This window comes from Alternaria conjuncta (genome assembly GCF_024043145.1).
Source record: "Alternaria conjuncta strain BMP 0040 chromosome Unknown scaffold_2, whole genome shotgun sequence".
Taxonomy (NCBI): domain Eukaryota; kingdom Fungi; phylum Ascomycota; class Dothideomycetes; order Pleosporales; family Pleosporaceae; genus Alternaria; species Alternaria conjuncta.
This window is the reverse complement of record NW_026250091.1, coordinates 1,084,296-1,106,212: the sequence shown is the minus strand read 5'-3', so window position 1 is coordinate 1,106,212 and position 21,917 is coordinate 1,084,296. Positions and strand designations below refer to the sequence as shown.

The window sequence follows — 21,917 nt, the reverse complement described above, 5'->3', positions numbered from 1 at the left end:
CAGGTAATGCGACAGTATATATAAGACAATGCCGGGCGTTGAGGGTGAAGACTGAAAGCTTGTCATCGAGTATATAGTCTCTACCATGGCTTCTGCTGGGCGCCAATGCCCAGATAGAGACACAGTAGCAGTATATATGCATTCAGGTAAAGATTTTGGCAAGGAATTTGCCCTCACACTCTCTTTTCGGGCTTTGTTCTGGACAAAGGTCTTCCACCAAACATGGGGTGAATGTCAAGCAGCTTGCCTGTTGAACAACTAGTACACCGCCTTGTTAATACCACAGATAGCTTAGGTCTTGATATATTGCGCAAGGCCGCAGATGGTTTTCATGAACTAACGAATGGCATCTTACGATACATTTGGGTTCATCGCTCTGGTCATCCTCCGTTCATTGACCAAAGGATGCTCGTAGTAGCGAGAATGCTGCGAAAAGATTGGCATCTTTTCATAATTCGCTGTTGGGTCCCTCTATAGCATGCTCTGACTGCTGCAGTGAATTGGCAGGAGTTGATGTCCCATGTTGCTCTTTCTGTGGTTGCCCTTTGATCACATGAACTGGCCTGGGCGATGGAAGATGGATGTGGGAATGTGGCTTGAGCCCGTTCGACTGCGTCTCGTGTCTCATTGTGCCTCGATCAGATTACTCATCTGAGCACGCATCAATGTGTGAAAGGCGGGTTGCGGTGTTACCAAGCCCGTGTCTACGTCAACACTTCTCAAAATCAACGCGCAAGCCGTCTGCTAAGTGTAGCGATGCAAGCTATAACGACTGGCATGTAGACTTTCGGACTGTATGGTGATTAGTTTGATATGGTGATTAGTTGACTTTCTATAAGGCTGTATGGTCTTACATGTAACAGCTGTCAGTGTTCGGAAATTTAGCGGGATGATCCTGTCAGCAATTTCGTGTTCCTGTTGTCCACGGGTATCTTGCGGAGTAATTACCCGTCCCTCGGTTCAGCCTCCAATGTGCCTCACGCCACCCATGTACTCCGTCCTGAAGATTGGCACTGCATAGCACTAGCCACACAAAAGCACTGCAGCTCCGTCGCACGTCATGATTCCCGTAGACCCAATGCGCTTTCGGAAGCTGATATCGCAAGAGCGGGGATTGATGCTCGAATGCTCGATAGGACGCATCGGCACCGCGCACTTTGCGCCTGCCTAATCTAGCGTAGAAAGGCGGGCTAGCGCCTGAGGCTTGTGAAGCTTCGACAACTCCACGAAGCTTCGCGGTCAGTGTTACAGCGGCCGACTGTCCAATCTCTTACCTAGTAATCATTACCATTGCACCGAGATGCATCCATAATTGTGGGCACTCTACCATCAAAGCGACCCTGGGTCCTTGGGTACCTGTGTTGCCCTGAACCCCCAATGCCGTTCGGGATACGATCGTCAATCGTTCAGAGCACCAAGCACACCACGGCCTTCCTCTTCGAGCATACGTGCATGCATGCTCTTAATCTAGTTCCCTATCATATCCGCCTCGCCTATTCGCCCGACCGTCCTTTGCCTTGTTCTACATGGGTCTAGCAATGACAAGTACAGGGTAGCTCCTGCAGCTATGATGTCTTCTTTCTCGGGAACGCGCAAGTTCGCTACCTGGTCCGCGGTTCAAGCTGTGCAGCTATAAAGTGGTATAGTTCGTGCGACTGCAGCGGAGGTACGGCGAACCTGAGATCTTTGCCTCCAGTTCTTGTCGTGTTGTCTGGGTTGAAAGCATGGCTTCCCTCTTCAATGCCGTTGCGGGTCTCTCGCTAGCCTCCGTCGCGCTATCGTCGCCTGTCGCACCTCATATTCATACACGGCACTACAACGCGACAAGTCCCTGCGCACAAGTCGGCACCGCGATCGTAGGCAAGAATGTCACTGCAGGTACCGCGACTGTACCCGCCGAACTCGCATGGGACTGCATCAACTCCGTCCCATTCAACCAGAGCGCTGCTCTTGCCCTGGTAGACGGTGTCGTTCCATATTTCAAATGGCAAAGTAACACCGTCTGGTTGAAAGACCCTCCTGCTGAGTACGCCGAGAAGGTCCAGCCAGCGGTTGATATCTGGGGCGAACTCGAGGAAATCAGGAAAAAGGTCAATGGAGGAGAGTACAAGAACGAGTACGAAGTAAGATGTCTCTCTCCTTGTTATGAAGAGTATGAGCTGATTCAGAACAGTTCGGTTTCGAGCTCTACACCCTATTGCAAAGCACCCATGACGGTCACTTTGTGTACGTCCCCGATGTAGTCGGCACGGTTTTCAACTTCGCCCGTCCTGTACCACTCGTTTCCGTTTCGAGCGACGGAAAGGAGCTTCCCCGGCCTTACGTCTATGCTGATGTCTTGGCCGAATCTTTCGGCAATGCTACGTTCACGCCTTCGCCCATTACCCACATCGATGGCGAGGATGCCAAGGATTTCCTGGAGAACTGGGCCCAGTACGGTTCCCTTCAGGACCGAGACGCGTTGTACAACAACGTCTTCTACGAGCTCGCCACTGTATCTCTCGGCCCGGTTGGATCTGGTATTGGAACCTTCGCGGGATCGGGCCGCGGTCGTTGGATTTACCCCGGTCCTACCACCGAGCTTACGTTTGAAAACGGTACCAGCCGAACTTATGACAACTTCGCCAAGGTTCTGATCCCCTTCGACGGTATTACCGACGGAGAGAGCCTCTACAAGCTCTGGTTCACGGGCAACCAGCCTGGAAGCGAAACCGAAGCTTCCAACACTACCTCGGCTACACCTACACCCTCAGCCACTACCTCCGCTACGCCTCTTCCAACCATCCCTGCGCCAGGATACCCGCCTCCAGTCCTTCGTGAAGCACACAACTTGATTGGTGGCTACTTCCTCGAGGGTGACTACTCAGACGTTGCCGTACTTTCCGTGCCATCTTTCGTCGGAATTGACAACGCACAGGAAGGGTTCCAAGATACTGCTGCCAAGTTCCTTGCCCAGGCCAAGTCCGCCGGGAAAAAGAAGCTCGTGGTTGACGTTTCAGCCAACGGCGGAGGCACCATCTTGCTCGGCTACGATCTATACAAGCTGCTATTCCCGCAAGAGATTGATCACGCGGCTGCCGACCGCTACCGCGCCTTCGAAACTACAGAGATCTTGAACCGAAAGTTCTCTGAAGCTGCCGCGGGTGTACCACGTGTGCTTGAGACCAAGAACGAAACACTAGAGGATCTGGTCGGCAATGTTGTGTCCTCCGTCTTCAACTACCGATCTGATCTTGATGTCAATAGCGAGAACTTCGAGAGCTGGCAGGACAAGTTTGGCCCTGGGCTCGAGCAGAAGGGGGACAACTTCACCAACCTCTTCCGCTGGAACCTCAGCGACGTACTGACTCCGCTCAACTCCGGTGGTGTTTACGTCCACGGATATGGCCCACTCTCAAACTACACTAAGGCTCCTTTTGCCGCCGAGGACATCGTCGTCGTCACCGATGGATACTGCGCGTCAACTTGCACCATCTTCTCTGAACTCATGCGTCAGCGTGCCGGTGTCAAGTACATCTCACTGGGAGGCCGCCCTCGTGAGGGTATTACGCAAGCCGTGGGGGGTGTGAAGGGAACGAACAACTACCCGTGGGACTACATTCAATCCGTGGCTCAGTTCACCATCGGTAATCTGTCTACGCCTGCAGAAGGCGCTGAGCTCAACAAGACGGAACTAGGCGACTACTTCGACGACACACCCTTTATCCGCTCTTCCAACAACGCGATCAACGTCAACTTCCGCGATGGTATTCGCGATGGAGACGAGACTGACACACCTCTCCAGTTCGTCTACGAGCCTTCAGACTGCCGTATTCTGTACACCAAGGCTATGACTGTCGATGTAACCGCTATCTGGAAGGCTGTTGCTGATTCAACCTGGGGCCATATTAGCCACTGCATTGCCGGAGACCTCGGTGGTTACTCAACATCACGCATGGGGAAGCGTGAGTTGAGCGTATCTGAGAGAGCACACAGCAAGAGGATGCAGTCGTGGAGGAGGGACCTCAAGGCGGCTGACTACCCGCTTGATGTCAGGACTGATTTGACCGGCATGAACTTCGATGGTAATGGCATGATGTGGCCGTAAATTACGGTTTATCAACCTGATAGAATGAGGGTAAACATGCATCTAGATACGAAATGAATATCGTGGTCTTGATGCACCAGATCTTGAACCTGTGACATGTGTTATGACAGTTCATGCAATGCTGCCTGTGCGTTGAGAACGATTGTCTTGCTTAAGTCGAAGAATGCGGAACTAATTTCACTTCAATATTTCAGTGTGAATATGCTAAACTACCAAGGGTACGCGCCTCTCACGATAGTGAAAGAACTGGGACGGGCATCGATCACAAAGGTGATAGCACAGGCAACTACATGCTGCCAGATTTTCACTCAGACAAGTGATGGTTCCATTCAGCGGCGTCAAGCGCTTGCCATGAAAAGTTCATTGTTGGTCGATTTGGGTTGGATGTATTGAGTGACGCCTCTAGTCCTGCGAATAGGACGGGTGTAGCACATCATACAAGAGAAAGCCTGAACAGGTCTGCAGACTACATTAAGATGAAAGCTTGCAAAGTAGGTGACCTAACGTCAACGTAGACTCCAGGGTGTCCAGTTTTTTACTAGGTTGGCGTGGTAGTGCTGGTATAGATTCTGACCTACCGCCGCATAGCTGCTACGAAGCTGGACAGAGGCCCACTCTCATCGTCTAGAAGCTTACCTTTGAAACCAATCGCTTGACTATCTAATGATCCACGAGGACGGTCAATTGTGGTGTCGTCTTAATACTCATTCCCGTCCTCAGCCTCGCTGAAGATGACCTTACGAGCGTGGAGGGAGATGCGGACTGATTCGATGCCTTTCAACTGGACAGGGCAACTACCAAGGCGATAGCTGTCTCCGAATAGTAACGTATCAATTCTCCCAACAAGATACATCGGCGCAGAATATACAGAAGCTCTGAGGGCCTCCGCGGCGCCTCAACGCCGGGTCCAATAATTGACCTCTCCGAAAGCGGAGCGTTGAGGCTCATGCGTCGGGAAAATAGCCATCCGCAAGAACAATTAAGCTGCCGTCGATAGGCGCATACTCCTTTTGAGAACGATGGCCCTACAGTTCGTCGGTCGTCATGGCTACCCCTTCGCTATGTTTAGAATGTGGTGCCTGCGCAAGTCACGCTGCTAGTCTTGCTTTTGCCGTTGCTTCTGTCATCAGCGCATAGGACAGATGGAGAAGAAAGCATATCCGAGAATCTGCGTAGTACGATCTCCAGCGATTTTCTCCGATGCAGCAGAGGGAACGCACGTGTGCTTTTACTTCCGGTGTTACAGAGAAGCGGCAGAAGGAGAAAACCATTAGCGTGGGGTACTGGATGTCGGCATTGCAAGCCACGTTGACGCCATCGATCGATCCAACTACTCCTACACCACAAAGTCACATCGTGTGTTTTTCTCGGGGGCCGGGTCTGGGTGTCGGCGAGGTGTGGTAGGGGCTTTTCTCCCCTATTACACATAGGCTTCCCGATATCGCGACTCGCGGCACGACATCGAGCCGATGCGAACACTCTGCCGTCTCTCCGGTGTTTACTCTGTCTCCCCGTAGCAACGTGGTCCGTATTGTCAGCCAAATAAAGTGATCCTCAGGCGTCAATCCGATCGCACGCGACAACGCATGAGTAGCCTGCTATATAGCGCAGCATGGAGGGGCTTACGTCTTTTCGGCAACCGGGGTAGGAAGGGTCTAGACGGAGCGATTAGGCCAAAAAGCAGGTTGTCGGCAAGGTTTCATCGCGCAACGGTTATAGCGGAGACAGTTTTTCTCCGTGTGCATTTTGGCATGTGTCGGGTAGGTCCATCCCGGCGGATGGCCTTTGCATCGTTCGATGCCCTTTCGCGCGGGGCCGCGGACCTTGATGATTTGCACGTCATCGTCGATGTCCCAGCAAAAGACATGCGGGTAATCTGCCCGCGCATATGATCTACTCAAATGTTTACGTTGACTATCGCTCATGTCATGCCGATCCGATTGCGGTTCTACAGAAAAACTGACAGGCCATCATCATGCACGCGGGTCGCACGTTTAACGACCAAGGGCCTGGGAGGAGCGTGCACGGTGTACGGGAGAAAGCTTCAAAAGCCCATTGCGCACGGGAGATCTTCGATGTGGGCTTGACATCGTCGATGTGGCAGGCGTTGTGTCAAGCCAAGGCCGACGCTACCAGGTGCAAGGCCGGGGTGGCGCTGGAGACGGAAATACGGGGAGTGTGACCTAATGGTTGTTCCTTGGGAAGAGATGGTTACTCCCTGGGCGAGTGTAGCGGGATTGGCAAAGCGAAACGGCGTTTTGTGGAGCATGCGATGTGTTTACTATGATGATACGCGTCGTGGGAAATGCGCGGATGATGATGGATGCTCTCCGCGTTCGCGATTGGCGATAAGCTGATACGGATAAGGAACCTTATCACCGGATCTAAGTGATCACCCAGCCACGCACATGTCAAACAGCCCAGGAACCTTCCAAGGTTGGTTCAGTAAACTTCAGAGCCATCTCAGCCAACAGTAGACATCGGCCTTTGATCCGTTTCACGCGTTCCAACGGTGCTTTTGCTTGCGCGTTCACCATCTTCGATCCCCAAACTATGACTCCGTGACCCCCAATGTATTCTCTTTTCCTGATCAATCTGCAACGGCACCATCAAGGCGAGCAGTTGAGAAAAAGCCAAACACTGTACACGGTTTATTGCAAACTCTACGCGCATCACGCGTCTGGCGTGGCATCGACCAAGTATCGCATTTCCAACAAGCCGATACCCACAATTAAAGCCGTCGAGATCAGCGTGCCCTGCATCGTGCCTGGCGCACGCCATCGAGCGATGTCATCCCGCCCCCTTCGACTCCCCTACTTGAAACAGAATAGCGCTGACGCGGAAAAAGAGGAGAACAGCAGATCCTCTGAGCATGCGGTCGAAATGTAAAATCCCATGCACGAGTAAGTAATCCATACGACTGGATGACAGCGGGGGGAAGCGTGCCCGCGGAGGACAGAGGTAACCAGGGGAACGTTCCCCAAGCTATGTTTGACCTGAGACGTGGTTTGGGTGATGCTCCCACGCGCGAAGATGTGCGTTCGACGTGGTTAACGTGATCCGCGTCGGATGTTGGTTTTGCGAGACAGCAGTCACAGGGCACTTCTGGTGCCCGACAGGCGAAGTTCAGATTGGCAGTTCGCGCTATGGTAGTTGCGGGACTAGCGGGGAACGGATTCTGTGCACACGGGGGTTTTGTGCTTTCCGAAGATCGTCGGATCGCGTTTTCCTGTGTATTGATGGACCTTGGCCGATACGGCACTGCACTGCAAGTGGATTAGGGGCGGGCAATATTGAAGCGGCAAATAAACCATCACGATGCAATATGGGAAATGTCATGGTTGAAAAAATCGAATTTGTGGGTCGGCGCTGTGCGCGACTGGTGTATTGTACAAATGGGTATCATATGGTCAAATGCTCCTGCAGGCCAGCTGTTGCAGCGTAATAACGTGAAGGCCAGCTCCATGACTTCCAGCTCGTGATGTGCCTGACCACACCAATAACTGCCCAATGTCCTCAGGATATGAGTGAATCCGGACAGGGCCAAAGTGCGCTACCGACTGGCTCAAAGGCCAATGTGCGGTGCCTGTGCCTCGCTCGTGCAGAGCTCCACGGCCGGGGCTGGAAAGCAAAACGGCTCACGTGGCGTGGGTTGACAGCGGATGTCTGTGTATGGGTGCAGTAGTGATGAGGCGATGATGGTAGCCGGTAGTCGAGATGTTGACTAGGCGGTAGGGTGTAGAGCGTGTTGGAGGCTCGGGTGGGTTTCAGCCCGCGCTGTAGCCAGTCATCCGTGCGCAGTGGCTGCAGTAGTAGCGGTTGGTGCCGATCTGGTACATGTTCGCGAGGCACTCGCGGCGGCAGCGGCAGCAGGAAAGTGTGGACGGCGAACCCATGCCCATGCTCGACGTGGAGCTGTTGGAGCTGCTAGAGGAGGTGCTCGAGGTGCGCTGTTGCTGGATGGGCTCAGGGGCCGGGCGATGGGCAGCTTGTGTTTGCAACTGCAGCAGGCGCGAGGCATCCGAGGGGCTCGTCATGTAGAGAGGTGGTGCTGGGCGGAAGGCCAGCAGTGGGTTGGTCGGGTCCGAGGGGGTGTAGGGCTGGTAGTCGGAGACGGGGCTGTGCGAGGGAGTTTCCTGGGAGAAGTGGACGGCAGGCACGATGCTGAAGTAGCAGGAGGGAGCAGTGGGGAACGAGTCGGGAGTGAGGTGATCAGCGGTCATGGTCTGGCTTGTATGTGTCTGGAGTAGGACGACGGCGGGTGTGAATCACACAGCGTACGTGGGATCGCGGTCGCCTATATGCTCGTACAGCCATCGAGCGATGGCAGATCGGCCAGTCGCAGGCCGCGTGCTGGGCGGGCGGTGCGGCCGACTGATTGGCGCGTGGCTGGGCTGTGGAACACGTCTGGCAACCATCCAAGACGCTGGGTCCGAAGTCTTTGCTAGGCCACCACCAGGCTGAGACGCGCCCGCGCCGATCGCCCGACTCGGTCTCGATCGTGGCTGCTCAAGCCCCCCCGCACACGGCCAATCCTGCCCGCCCACAGCATAGCGACGTTTGTGCATCGCGATCACGCTGCAATTCCATCGCCCACGACGCCCATCGCTCGATGCGGCTGCAGAGCTGCGACATGGTTTTTTGTTCCGCTCTGGATGAGATCACTCGCACCGTCACTCGCATCCCTCGCGTTGCGCAGGAGTACGCGTCGCGTCGGCCTCGCGCCGGTGCTGACTGTGTTGGTGCCTACCTGAGGCTGTGCTGCTGAGCTGTACATACACATACCACCGCGTCCGTGGTTCCCAGAGCCTCCGGTTCCTCCGCAGTCCGCAGTTCGCTGTCCGCACTCCGGGCGCCGAAACCACCCGTCCTCTACCGCCCATCGAGCATCGAGGTACCATCACCACGCCAGCCCCATCTCCTCATCTACAACCACCCCAATGCGGCAGTTTCGCCAATAACCCATCGAAAGTAGCTCTTGACTGCGGACATTGCGACCGCAACCCTCGCAGCCTGTTGCTGCCCATCGTCGATGTCAAAGCGGGCCGTACCGTTGGCTGGCGGTCTAGATCATGGCCATGAACCCTCCTTGGGCCTGGGGGAACCACGCAACCTAATACACGCTCTCAGAGCCCTGCGTCGCCGACACTGAAACGTTGCTGTTGCAAACTCTACTATACCTGTCTCGCCTATACCACTTCCTCCCTGCCACGACCTCCACAGCTGCCAATCTTCACACGAATAACATGCTCAACAGATGAATAGTCGCCAGACATATACGCCCTCTGTTTCAACGCCCTACAATCACGCTGCTGCGCCGTTGGCTCCGTCGACAAGCGCTTACGTTGCACTCGGAAATCTCCACCACCCCAGAATGCAAATGTGCACCTGCATGCAGCACTTGTGGCACGATAATCGACCCAGATAACAATAGCCCCTGGTAGACAAAACTCCTGCGCGAGCCGGATCTGCTACATTCCACAGAGGTACCAGCCCTGCATTGCCCTGTTGCAGACAAAGTCCTGGTGGGCAACGGTCTAGACCCTCTGGCCCTAGCTGAACGGCGCCCGAACAATCGACGTCTAGGCCTCGTTGCACCCCATGACTGGATAGTCGCCACTTCGATCGCAGGCCGAAGAGGTGGAGGGGCAAATGAAGTCGTTTCTTTTGCAAGATCGAGACTGCCAAACTTGGTGAAGCCTGATCCTCCAAAAGCAACGTGGTCTCTCTGAGCTTTGTCTAGCCCTGCAGTACCGTGGCTCTGCATGGTCCCAGCAGCCAGTTATACGACCCGGAGCTCGGCCGTTAACGTAGTCAGCTGAGGATCCTTCCGGAGCTTCCAGTCACCATACTACGGCTCGAAACCCAACGGAGCTCGCGACGTGTACCAAATCAAGCAGGGCCACGTCTGGAACGAGTGCAGTTCAACACCTCCAGTGAAGAGATGGCATGCACAAAGCCTGGCAAACAAAGCAATATGACCTTTCGAGTCCTGTTCGCGCGGCGGTGCACGACAGCTTCCAGACTCCCAATTCGGCTTGCCTTGTTCTGCTCTACTGTGACAAATGCTGATTGCCCCTTGAAGACGCACAAATCAAGTTTCTCTGAATACAAAATTGTGGGCGATCTATACGTTTGAGCAGAGAAAGTTACATGTGGCCGTGGTTCCGCTCATCACCAGTGGTTGCGCTGCGACTTCGAATAGGACCTAGTACTCTGAATCGGCTCAGTACGTATCGCCCACGTTTGATACCGAACCATAATCATGCGAGGAATCGGGTGCAGCGCCAGCACCTTGTGGTGGCTTTGGACATGTTGATACTGGGAAATAGTCTTCATGCAAGCAAGCTCGGTTTTGTGTGCACCATGCCTAAGAAGAAGCGTGTGGGTACACACTAGTATCTTGATACGAGATCTTGTGGAGGTCTTCAGGAATGTACCTAGACACATGTCAAGAAATCCAGTGTCTCTGATCCATAGGTTCTTCCAGCCTGAAGCAGCCGTGAGTCTAGAGCGTAAGAAAGAGGGATCTGATAACCAATGCTAGAGCATTCGATCTTGCATCCTCAACTAGTTTAGATGGGGGGTAGATACATCGTCAACATCGTGGGGTAATCTTGGAACTGATCCAGCGCTGCAAGGGACACATGCACGTGATAGAGCCCAATGCGGGCTAGCTTGTGATGTTTTCATGATGGTCCAGACGGCGCGTCATTGGTCAGTCCGACGGCGACGGTCATGTGCAGATTGCGAGAATACATAACTCTTGTGGATATTGTTCCTTCTTCTAGTCAAATTCCCTATGCTACCATGTCCTGTTGTCTGCCTTTCAATCACGACGCAAAACGACCCAGGCCGAGCGAAATAATAGCTGCACGATTGGCTCAAAATGCACGTCGGTATCGAGGCCCGATCGTCCATGAGGTGACACCATAGGCAGCCGTTGCCGCCATTTTTTCGCCTTGTTCTACTATCTTTTTTTTTACGATCGTCGTACCGTTGCCCAAACGCTGCCCACGTCACTATCGTGGCAATCGTCACCGGCCCGCCGCCGTCGAACGAAACAACGGCACATAGCTAGGTGCCCCACCTGTCCGAACCCCTCCATCGCGCGCCGACAAACTTCAACTCACCAACCCAACACACACATCAACACCATGGGCAAGCCTCCGAACCTATACGCTTTCCAGAGCGCTGCTGAGCTCGCCCCGAGCCTGCGCACCTACGTGCTCGACGCCCAAAACGCTGCGCTCGAGCGCCACCAAGTTTTCCGCGTCGCCGTGTCTGGCGGCTCCCTGCCCAAGACGCTTGCGCAAGCGCTTCTCAAGGAGACCAATGGCGAAGGAAAGGTGCAATTCGACAAGTGGGAAATATTCTATGCCGACGAGCGCGCGGTGCCTCTCGATCACGAAGACAGTAACCATCGACTCGTCAAGGAGGAGCTTCTCGACAAGATACCGTCTGAGTTGGGCACACCCAAGGTCTACCCCATCGACGTCAAGTACCTCGATGACGTACAAGAACTGGCCGACCAGTACGAGAAGACGCTCGTCAGTGTGTTTGCAGCACGCGACAGCGTAAAGTTGCCACTCTTCGACCTGCTTCTGCTTGGCTGTGGACCGGACGGACACACCTGCAGTTTGTTCCCCGGTTCTGAGCTATTGCGCGAAACCGAAGCATGGGTACTCTCCATCTCCGACTCTCCCAAGCCTCCCCCGAAGCGCATCACCATCTCCCTTCCCGTCGCACAACATGGACTCAAGATCGCCTTCGTCGCGACTGGCGGAGGAAAGAAGGACATCATGCGCCAAATCTTCGATTCGGACGAGGGTCAGCAGCTGCCTTGTGGTTTGGTGAACCACAAGGGCGGAGACCGCGTTAGCTGGTTTGTTGACTACGCTGCTATCGAGGGTGTTTCTTTCCCAGCGCGCCGTGGTAGCCTGTGAGAACAGGGAACGGAATAGCTGTGCTTTCGTATGGGATGGACGTACGCGCCATTTCACGAAGTATGCATTGGTCGCTCACTCGGCTTAGATACAATAGATAACGAACTCTGACGATATTCCCTTTCCATTCTTTGCTACTGGACATGCTCTTGCCATAGCTAGGGTTCTAGCCATATGTGGTACTAGCGCTGTGGCCCGCGCTCATTGGATGTCAACAACCGATGTTTCGTGTGTTTGTGCATACCCGGCAACATCAGACCGAGCTACCAACACGTTCACGATAGCGCCGCGACCTGTATCGAAGATGAACTCCAAGCCGCGCTCACAGATAGGCAGAATCGGCCATGCGCCCCCACGGGCTCGGGTAAGCCATGCGCCGTCCCGTAGTAGACAATACCTAACAGGTTCCAGAACGCTGCACCAGTCGCGCCGACCGGTGACGACAAGGAAACAACAAGACATGGCACAAGTGGCATTGCGCGCCCTGCCTCTAGTAGATTACCGTCAATTCAGGGCGATTCGGAGAATCGTCGCAGCTTACTGTGGGTAAAACCTGAGCGTGTAAGGGATCTGGCTAAGACTAATCTTCCTCCTATCTAGTCCCCAGCCCGGCCAGCATAGATACAATACCCGGTCAAGTATATTACCTGAAGTATCTGACAGAGACGCTGGATCGGAAGATGCGGGGGATGACTTGAACGGGACGCAAGATCAGCCAGACACAGCGTCACCAACGCAATGCGTTCAGGTTCCGGGTGCAGTACCAGGGCGACTTCGACCAAAATCCACATATCAGACGGGCACCCCATCATCTCAACGCACGGAAAGTGCTGAAAAGACAAGTGCTCCCCGGACGATGCTGCCTCCAGCTTCAGTCAGCAAGCCTGCAGAGCCGCAAGTACGAGGGCTTGCCCGATCGCAGTCTTTACGGAAGCCAGGTGCTACGTCGCACTCAGCTCAGGCATCGGGCCCTCCTGGTCATGCCAGGACCCAGTCGACCAGTACCATATCAGCCCCTAGACGTGATGTTGCTAGATCGAACACGATCTCCGAGCGACCAAAGTCTCTACTATTGGCACCAACGCGTACCTCGAGGACTAACAACACATCTGGCGATACCTTATCTGGTCCAACGCGGACGTCGCTACGGAATGCAGGGCTCAGCCGCTCTGCTAGTACGAAAGCCAGGCCAGAAGCATCCAGTGGCCTGCCGAGCACTGGTACGGTGCGCAGGGCCGAAGAGCCCGTTGGCACTCAGTCAAAACGTAAAGACGTCGTGTCAGAAGAGCCGAAGAAGGCTAACCGACCAGCTTTCAGCACGCTTCAACAGCACTTCACACCACGTAAGGTTGGGAAAGCTCCCACTGCCACATTCATCAACCCTGCACCTCAAACAGTGTTGCAGTCGCTTTCTCCAGAGGCGATCAGCTTGCAATCTGAACTGCTCCAACTTCATCTTCTGCATCAATCGTCGGCGGAGACATATAGATGTTGGGAAATCAGTGCGAAGCGTAAGATGCGCACGAAGTTTGAAGAGGTTGCTAGCCTTTACCAAGTCATGTTAGAGAGCGAACGTACAGCACAAGAACAGAAGAACTTGCAGTCCTTGCTGGAGTGGAGTGCTAGCGGCTCATCTGCGAGCCTGGTTGAGTACATTCAGGTCCTTTCGGAGCCCCTTCACGAACTGCCGTCACTGGTCGAATCGGGTGGTCGACTACAGCGTCTGGTGAAAGATTTTGAGCATTGGTCGTCCTGGGTCCAGGAGATTCGGTCCGCCCGCCAAGGTCCGCATGGAGCCAAGGCGGCTCTTGGGACAATTGAAGGCCTTGGGGATTCATGGAAGGCCGAAAATGCTGCGTTGACCAGGAAGTTAACAGCATTTGCACGCGACCTGGACAGGCTGGCTTTGCCAACACCCGGATCAAGCATTGCATGTATAGTCGAAGCATGTAAAGCCATTCTACACGGCATCTTGGATGAGCTGCAGACGATGCAGAAGATTGAGACTGAAGTGGTGTCACGCGAGAAAGACTGGGTTGAGGATCGTCTTCGACTGATTGCCCGGGATGTCGGGACACAGTGGGTGGATACTGATGGGCAAAGTGCAGCTTGGCGCATGTGAAAACGTAGAAGCTGATGGAAAGACTCAGAGGTACGGTGTTGGTGGTAACAGGATGGGAAGAGATTGGGAAAATATCGTGGTAATACAGAAGCTTTCTTCCATGGCCCTTGTAGCACATGTGCGACGAGTTCCGCATTCGGGAAGGTTGCGATAACCTTGCCCCAATTCTATTACTCGCATCTCAATACGGTGTTTCGTGTTACCGCAAGCGCATGCCAGTCAGGCCACAAGTCATGTCTTCAGTCTAGATTCGGCAGATGTCGTAACAGAGAGCTTCAAAGATCCCGTGCTGACTGACGACGCTAGTTTCGGATGATTTCCCGCTCATCATTACCGATAACCATCTTTCCGTCTTACTCAGCCGTCATCCTTCCACAAGCTCCTCCTATCGTTGGCTATGGGTGCATCCGGCAAGCACTTCGTCGAGATTCCCTGATACTTTGTTCGCGCAAACCGGCATGTCGATCCCGGTGAGGTCTCTTCACAGTACTGCATCAAATCGCGCCTCTCGTAACTATGGCGTTGATAATACCTCCTTCACGGGCATCTTGGCCTACGACTTGGCTCTCGCTTGTCCAGGCTACTGAGTGCAGGTATTCTTCGGTGCAGCAATGGCGCTGACTGACTCTGGTACCACCGAGGGAGCGATACGCACGTATGGGCATACTACATTGCGGACCTTCGGCCTCTCTGTAACGGGCCCTATGAATGACCCACCGGATGCATTACGCCTGGTTGTCTGAACGTTCCCATATTAGGAGCCATGCCACCGAACACGAGCTCCGACATTTAAGCAAGACTCCGACTGCACGGCACTCACATGCGGCACGGATGGCGCTTTTACACTCCAGCTATTGCATGTCTGGATATCGACTATCTTACAGTTGGACATCCATTTCGAAAGATCTTATATCGACACTGTTCCTAAAGCATCCTACCAGTTCTGATGGCGGAGGCCAACTTCTGTGTCCGGTTTCTAGGTTCAAGTCCCACCTGTGCAGTGTCGTACGGACATGGAACGACCACAGGAAGATACCAACATCTTTGAAGTGCGGTCCAAGCGCCCCGGCCCGACTGTCACAGCCTCCATCAATCAGCGTCATTATTCTCGTTCCCGCCACGAGCCGGCTACTATACTCACGGCGGTTACATCCCGGATCAACAAAGGTTTCTACTGTGCCCCGATTCATTCCAAATCATTTCAGTAGGGCCAAAGTTTCGGATTCTACAGCTGCCGTGGTTGCAAACAGTGGCATAACTCTGAGTACCTACAAAGTCTCAAGTCTCCGTTTCTCTTCCATATCTATCAGTATGTATATCATGCGGTAGCTCTATCGTGTGGTGCAGATGTGGAAGCCTGGCCATGTGTGTGTATACCAGCGCGTTTAGCGGGAGCGTGTTGACCGACATGTAGCCGGCGCATGAGGCTTTCATCTTATTGGTGTGCCAATTTGCACCTTCCAAAAAGGCTACCATAGCTGACTCTATTACACAAGATCCGCCAATATGTTACCGTAGTACTGGCTGGGCTTGTCTCCTGCAGAGCAGCTTGGTCATCCATCAGGGTCATGGGCCTGAGCTGGCGCACGCAGTAGGGATGGTTACTTATGCTTGCCGAGCTGCCAGGGCCAAGTATTCTGCAGCTTGCATGTATCAATGCGCAAAGTTGCCACGGGCTTGGAAGTTTTGACCAATAGAAACAGAAGGTTGACGCGTACAAAGCACGATCTAGTCAATACAGTGAGTTGCTCTAACTTCCCCTATTGCCGCTCGATTAGCATCTGGCCTTACCATGCTTGGGAACAACTCTCATACGCTGAAATAGCCGCCTGTACACAATATTGCCAGCAGTGAAGAGCTATTGTAATGGGTGCTTCGTTCGCTGCACGAGCATGATTTCTGGTTGCAAGGGCACATGAAGCAAGGCTCGTCGCGTCGCCCAAGGTCCTCGTCGCCATTTCTCAAAACTTCCAAGATGAGAAGAGCTCAAGACTACTCCGATGACGGCGAGGATCGGACGCCTCCACAGAGACAGGAGTCAAATCCCGGTTTTTCTGGCAGCTTCAGTCGTCCCAAATCCGCGTCATTCGCAGGTAACCCTTCACCGGACATTACGCCATCTTTCGACTCGATGAACGCCCCGATACGGGCTCAACAACGTCCACACTCGATAATCCTACCTTCGCCTTCTTCCTTCAACTTTCACATCTCCCAAAGCCTGCCTTCAATATCACCACCAGCGATGTCGCAAACATTAGGACCAAGTACAAGCTTACTCCACCTCCAACAGCAAATCAGCCTCAAAACTTCGGAATTGCGTACCCTACAGCGCGAATACGGTACTCTGCTCCAGAGCCTCGAAAGACAAAAGACGACGTGCGCCACGCTCGAAAGAAAGCTCGAAATCAACGACGGAGAGGTCAGCATTCTCATGGATGAGAAGGATAGGCTGTCAGTACAAGTTTCGACAATGGAAGGTCAAATGGAAGAGCTACAGCAGAGTAGGGATGAGGCTCGGCAGCAGCTCATCGCTAATGGAGCACAATACATGCAAATCATGGACATGGCCAACCGGCTCCAGGCACAAAGCACTGAAGAAAAGAGGGCATGGGAAGCTGAGAAAGCCGGGCTCGAGCAACGTATACGTTTACTGGAAGAAGCTATGGTATCTGGAACTGAGACGTCGGTGTCAATATCAGACACGGAACAACAACCTGGCATCACTCCAGATCCATCGCCCGTCGACTTTACGCACAGTACTAGCAGTTCGGTTTCCTCCCAGAGAGAGACTATCATCGTCCTCCGTGCTGAGATCAGTCGTCTTCGCGCGAGGACCCAGACACTTGAAGCGGCGGTGCAAACTATGCGGCGCGAAAGTCTCTCTATCCAGGAAGCAGCAAGGCAGATACTCGAGTCCAGTGGGAAGATGGACGAGACTTCAATCGGAGTAGAAGGTGGTCAAAGATGATACAATACAAATTGCGCAGCACAAATCACTCTCCCCACAAAAGTTTATTCGCCAACAGCTTCGCACTGTTGTTTGGGTCTCGTATTGGAAGGAAATTAGGCTTAAGGGACGGATCACAAGGTTTCCATGTTACTCTGCTATCTATACCCTGTCATAGTGTTCTATGTAGACTGAAATGTGGACGCTCCTGTAGAAGTATGTGTCTCAAGCGCAATCGAAGATTAAAAAGGTGCTGATTGCCGTACACTGTTCTGTGTGAGAAGAACATACACCTTCATTTGCTTCAGTTACACCTAATTCCTCTGGCTTTCTCAGCGATACGTACCAATGGTTGATGGGATGATCGCACTGTGAGTTTGGGGTGTTTCTCTAGCGACATCGCGGTGTCTGGCTCAATTCGCACGCTGACCGATAACTGCCCAGGTCGACAACACTCTAGCTGTATCCATCATCACCCCATCTTTACTAAGCTTTATTACCTTTTCTATCTAGGTAGTCTTCACTTGCATGTAAAGAAGCTTGACTAGGTACTGTGTAATATGCTCAACCCTGCAGGCCAACGACATGCCACGCATTGCTTGATTGCCTCACCATCGCCCTTGGTACACATGCTTTGCGTTTTTGGATGGCGGTATGCCTGCTGTGTTGGTGAGGAGCGTAGAAAAGGCCTAGATTCTGATTGTTAGATTGCGTTAGTCCATTTGCCTGCACTCGTACAGGGTCAAGGTTCAAGGGTTGGCAGGGTCCCGGAATAATGTGGAAGCCCGTATTGACCGTTTCGTGCTGACGATCACCGCCACCACTTCGTAATACCTTTGCTTGTTTCGAATAGAATGTATTGACTTCGATGGCTAGTCGAGCGTGTGGTAGCTTATGGGAATCTTCCTGTCACTGAACTCAGCCGTTTCTTCTTCAATAGAAGGCTAGCTTTATGGACTGGTGACTGTAATGCCCAAAGACGGGGGCTAGATCGGGGGTGCCAACTCCATCTCGTCGGCGATCTCGTATCTGCGTTCCGGTTTCTGCGAGATGCTAAGACATGGCGTTGGATTGCTAAGCTTTACGTTATGGTCACTTTATGAAGCGCCTATAAGAGGAAAGTGACTATATACTAGAGGCTTTCAAGGCGTTGGGGATATTAGATTAGACTACACAACTGTTCTGAATTTACCCTTCCTTCAATCTGCGATGGCTACTAAGCACAAGCTTTATCGGACGCCTATTGCCAAACAGTTCCATAGTCGTTCTTCGTGGGTATCGGTAATCATCCGCACTTATCCCTGGGTGGCTTCCTTCTGTTTCCGGGCTTCGTCCTCTTCAGGCGTTCGAGTGATGAGTTGCAGCGCGTGTATACCGCCTTCTTGAGCTAACTCGTCCTTCATCAAGGAGTTGATCATGCGATGCCGTGCGAGCTGCATCTTGCCTTGGAAGGCCGGCGATGTGATGAAAACACTGCGAGCGTTAGTAACACAAGTCACGTAGCTGAGAAGCTTGCAGGTCGATGAATACCGGAAGTGTGTCTCTCTGCTGGTGACTCCTTGCATAGCTTTGTGGTGGGCATGCTTATTCGAATCGTTGAAGATCTCGAGTGAAGTCGGCTTCAGGGCCTCTGTGATCTACGAAACTTTAGATGCAATGCTGGATACGCAGTTGAGGTATGTCAACCAAAGTGCATAACTACCTTCGTCCTCAGAGCATCTTCCATTGGTGTCATGGACTGAGCCATGGCTGACATGAAACGCTTTCCAGCGAGCGCGATATTTGGAAGGAACATTCACCACAATGCTTCCTAGTCGGGTAGGGTGTCAAGTAGGGCCAATGAGAATACTGGATCGCAGTGGTGGAAGTATTGGGTTGCGTCGGCCCTAGAATTCGTGCCGAGGCAAGCGCCAAGACGAAATCGGAAGGCGTCGCGTCATGGTTCCGAAAGTTTGAAGCGCAGTCAGACGAGCCATTGAGGCCATGAGACTGCCAGAGCATGCTTGAAAAGATGATGGTGACAAGTAGAATGGCGTCTTGATTACCATACTTTTATGATTAAATGACAACTTTTGCGCTGCTGTCTGGAGACTGCGGAAACACGATCACTGCGACGCGGCTCTAAACACAGCACATCTCGCACCGATCTGCCGTACTCCGAAGCCTCGAAACCTGCATCAATTGCGCTGATCCGGGACATCTCCCTGCCGCCATGTGGGCGCGTAATCTTTTCGCTCGCACCCTGACACGACACAAAATATCTCTGCCGGCATACAACAGCCATTGCTGCCCACCCGTCGCACACGCTCCCTTCTATACCGTGAGAATGGCATCCACGCTGCCCCGCCTCCCCGTCTTCGAAGCCATCAAGAAGCATGATGCGCAAAGTACGGCCGTTGTCCACTCTCTTTCCGGACGGTCCTTCACGTACGGCGAGCTTGTAAACGATGTCGCTGCTGCCAAGGACAAGCTGCAACGGAACTGTGGCGGGCAGAGCGCAGAGGGCCAACGGATATCCTTTCTGGTAGAAAATGGATACGACTATGTAGGTGCGCGTTCCTCTACGCCTCGTGTACAACAGCAAAGGCAGCAGAATCTGACGCATACATAGTGACCCTCTTGTCCATCCTCGCCGCACATGCAATCGCCGTACCGCTATCGCCCACCTTCCCAGCACACGAGCTCCGATACATCATCGACCAGAGCGAGTCTCTGATGCTTCTCTCGTCGGAGAAGTTCCAGAGTCAAGCCGACGATGTGCTGAAGGAGGGAATGGAGACGCAGCCCATCAACTACAAACAGGACAAGATTATGATGGGCAAGACGGACGACTACGTCACGCTGGAGGAGCCTACCAGCGACAAGGGAGGCATGATGCTGTACACGTCGGGCACCACAAACCGACCCAAGGGTGTTTTGTTGCCTCAAGACGTGTTAACGGCACAGTCGCGATCGCTGTTGGAGGCGTGGAACTACAGTAAAGACGATGTGCTATTACACGTTCTTCCTTTACACCACATCCACGGCACCGTCAACGCACTGCTTACGCCTCTCTTCGCCGGCAGCACTATCGAGTTCCAGTTCCCATTCAATGCTACCGCTGTATGGGATCGCCTGGCAGCTCCGTTCCTGCCGAGCCCTGATCCAGTCAAGAAGCCCATTACCTTCCTTACCGTAGTCCCAACCATATACACGCGCCTACTCGCATCGCACCCTACCCTCTCGTCCGAACTTCAAGCCGCGACCAAGACCGCGCTTCACCCATCGAATATGCGCCTCAACATCTCAGGGTCCGCTGCCCTTCCTACACCAGTGAAGTCAGCCTGGACAGAGCTCAGCGGGGGCAACGTGCTGCTCGAGCGATATGGCATGACTGAGGTGGGTATGGCGCTTTCCTGCGGATTGGATTTCGCAGATCGCGTAGATGGCTCTGTAGGCTGGCCGCTTCCATCGGTACAAGCGCGTTTAGCAGACATCGAGACTGGGGAAATCATAGAAGAGGGCAAAGAAATCGATCCCGAGACACAACGCGAACGCCAGGGCGAGATCCAACTGCGCGGCCCTACAATCTTTAGGGAATACTGGAAGAACCCCGAAGCCACCTCCAAAGAGTTTACTGAAGACGCAGATGGGCAAGGGAAATGGTTCAAGACAGGCGATGTCGCTGTTCGAAGGAATGTCAAAGGAGCAGGCGAGAGCGACCAGGCATGGGCCAAGGGACCTCTTTACTTCATCCACGGGCGCAAATCAGCCGATATCATAAAGACCGGCGGCGAGAAGGTTTCTGCCCTCGAGATCGAACGCGAGATGCTTTCCCTCCCTCAAGTCGATGAAGTTGCCGTTGTCGGTCTACCATCAGAAGCCTGGGGTCAGAAAGTCGCTGCCGTAGTGGTACTCTCCGAACAGGGAAAGACAGCAGGAAAGGGAGGCAAAGCATGGTCTGCGCTGGACATGAGGAGGGCGCTCAAGGAGATGCTCGCAAACTACAAGATCCCTCAAGAGATGAAGGTTGTGGATACTATCCCAAGGAATGCAATGGGCAAGATCAACAAGAAGCAGCTTGTCAAGCAAATCTGGGGCGAAGCATTGGAGGGGACCAAGGAGAATGGTGCTATACAGGTACCCAGTGGAAGTGTCTAGTAATGTGTAGATAATAATAGTGTAACATCTCCAATCATCAGCAAATATTGTTTTCACAAGAAAAGGGCCATGTTCCATATATTAGACGACTTTGACAGCCTTAGAAACCCCTCACCTTGATCACTATACTCCGCAAGATGAGCATAACAACGCCAAGATTGCAAAGCCACACCCGTCATACTGTAAACGCTCTATTCCCCGGGTATGCATACACCCTTTCCCCGCCCACCGGGAAGCAATCATCGTAACTTGCATGAGCGCACCTCATACAAGGAAAAAACTAAACAGGTCTAGAGCCTACATTAACACTAAGTTATCTATCTTGTAGGGTTTTAAGTTGATGTAGGCTGCAGGCCTGTTTAGCTTTTTTCTTAGTTGGCGTGAGCGCAGCGTCAAAGGATCCCAAAAGCGCCTCTGACCTCAGCCCAGAAAGGAGGCTTGGGGTGGAAAATGCTTGTACATCGTGGCCTCACGCCACGCCAAGGCAAGCCACAACTGCCATGCCATGACGTGTGCCATGCCTCCTAGTAGCAAGCCGTTGGCGCCTGCAGCGGAGCAATCGACCGATGGCTCAAGGCAAGTAGGTTTGTTGGAAGATCTGCAATGCGGGAGATGATTGTGATGTAGACTCCGGCTGTGCGAAGAGTGCAGGTTGTAATGTGGGAAGGAATTGGG

At 53.2% G+C, this 21,917-nt stretch overlaps 6 protein-coding genes across 6 annotated transcripts; 4 read left to right on the top strand and 2 right to left on the bottom strand.

The window, feature by feature from the left end:
- Positions 1 to 1,724: 1,724 nt before the first annotated feature.
- Positions 1,725 to 4,087, top strand: J4E85_001484 (uncharacterized protein; the record flags this gene model as incomplete). Its single annotated transcript, XM_051465769.1, has 2 exons — positions 1,725 to 2,123; positions 2,174 to 4,087. 2 exons carry the CDS (start codon positions 1,725 to 1,727, stop codon positions 4,085 to 4,087), a joined length of 2,313 nt encoding a protein of 770 aa, XP_051330326.1.
- Positions 4,088 to 7,854: 3,767 nt separating this feature from the next.
- On the bottom strand, positions 7,855 to 8,310 carry J4E85_001483 (uncharacterized protein; the record flags this gene model as incomplete). Its single annotated transcript, XM_051465768.1, has 1 exon — positions 7,855 to 8,310. One exon carries the CDS (start codon positions 8,308 to 8,310, stop codon positions 7,855 to 7,857), a length of 456 nt encoding a protein of 151 aa, XP_051330325.1.
- A 2,934-nt stretch (positions 8,311 to 11,244) lies between these two features.
- Positions 11,245 to 12,033, top strand: J4E85_001482 (uncharacterized protein; the record flags this gene model as incomplete). The annotated part of the gene is made up of 1 exon (XM_051465767.1): positions 11,245 to 12,033. The coding sequence occupies one exon, from the start codon at positions 11,245 to 11,247 to the stop codon at positions 12,031 to 12,033; it is 789 nt and encodes a 262-aa protein (XP_051330324.1).
- Positions 12,034 to 16,397: 4,364 nt separating this feature from the next.
- On the top strand, positions 16,398 to 17,123 carry J4E85_001481 (uncharacterized protein; the record flags this gene model as incomplete). The annotated part of the gene is made up of 1 exon (XM_051465766.1): positions 16,398 to 17,123. The coding sequence occupies one exon, from the start codon at positions 16,398 to 16,400 to the stop codon at positions 17,121 to 17,123; it is 726 nt and encodes a 241-aa protein (XP_051330323.1).
- A 1,274-nt stretch (positions 17,124 to 18,397) lies between these two features.
- J4E85_001480 (uncharacterized protein) lies at positions 18,398 to 18,849 on the bottom strand (the record flags this gene model as incomplete). Its single annotated transcript, XM_051465765.1, has 3 exons — positions 18,398 to 18,575; positions 18,633 to 18,739; positions 18,805 to 18,849. The coding sequence occupies 3 exons, from the start codon at positions 18,847 to 18,849 to the stop codon at positions 18,398 to 18,400; spliced, it is 330 nt and encodes a 109-aa protein (XP_051330322.1).
- Positions 18,850 to 19,428: 579 nt separating this feature from the next.
- Positions 19,429 to 21,242, top strand: J4E85_001479 (uncharacterized protein; the record flags this gene model as incomplete). The annotated part of the gene is made up of 2 exons (XM_051465764.1): positions 19,429 to 19,651; positions 19,714 to 21,242. The coding sequence occupies 2 exons, from the start codon at positions 19,429 to 19,431 to the stop codon at positions 21,240 to 21,242; spliced, it is 1,752 nt and encodes a 583-aa protein (XP_051330321.1).
- Between the last annotated feature and the right edge of the window lie 675 nt (positions 21,243 to 21,917).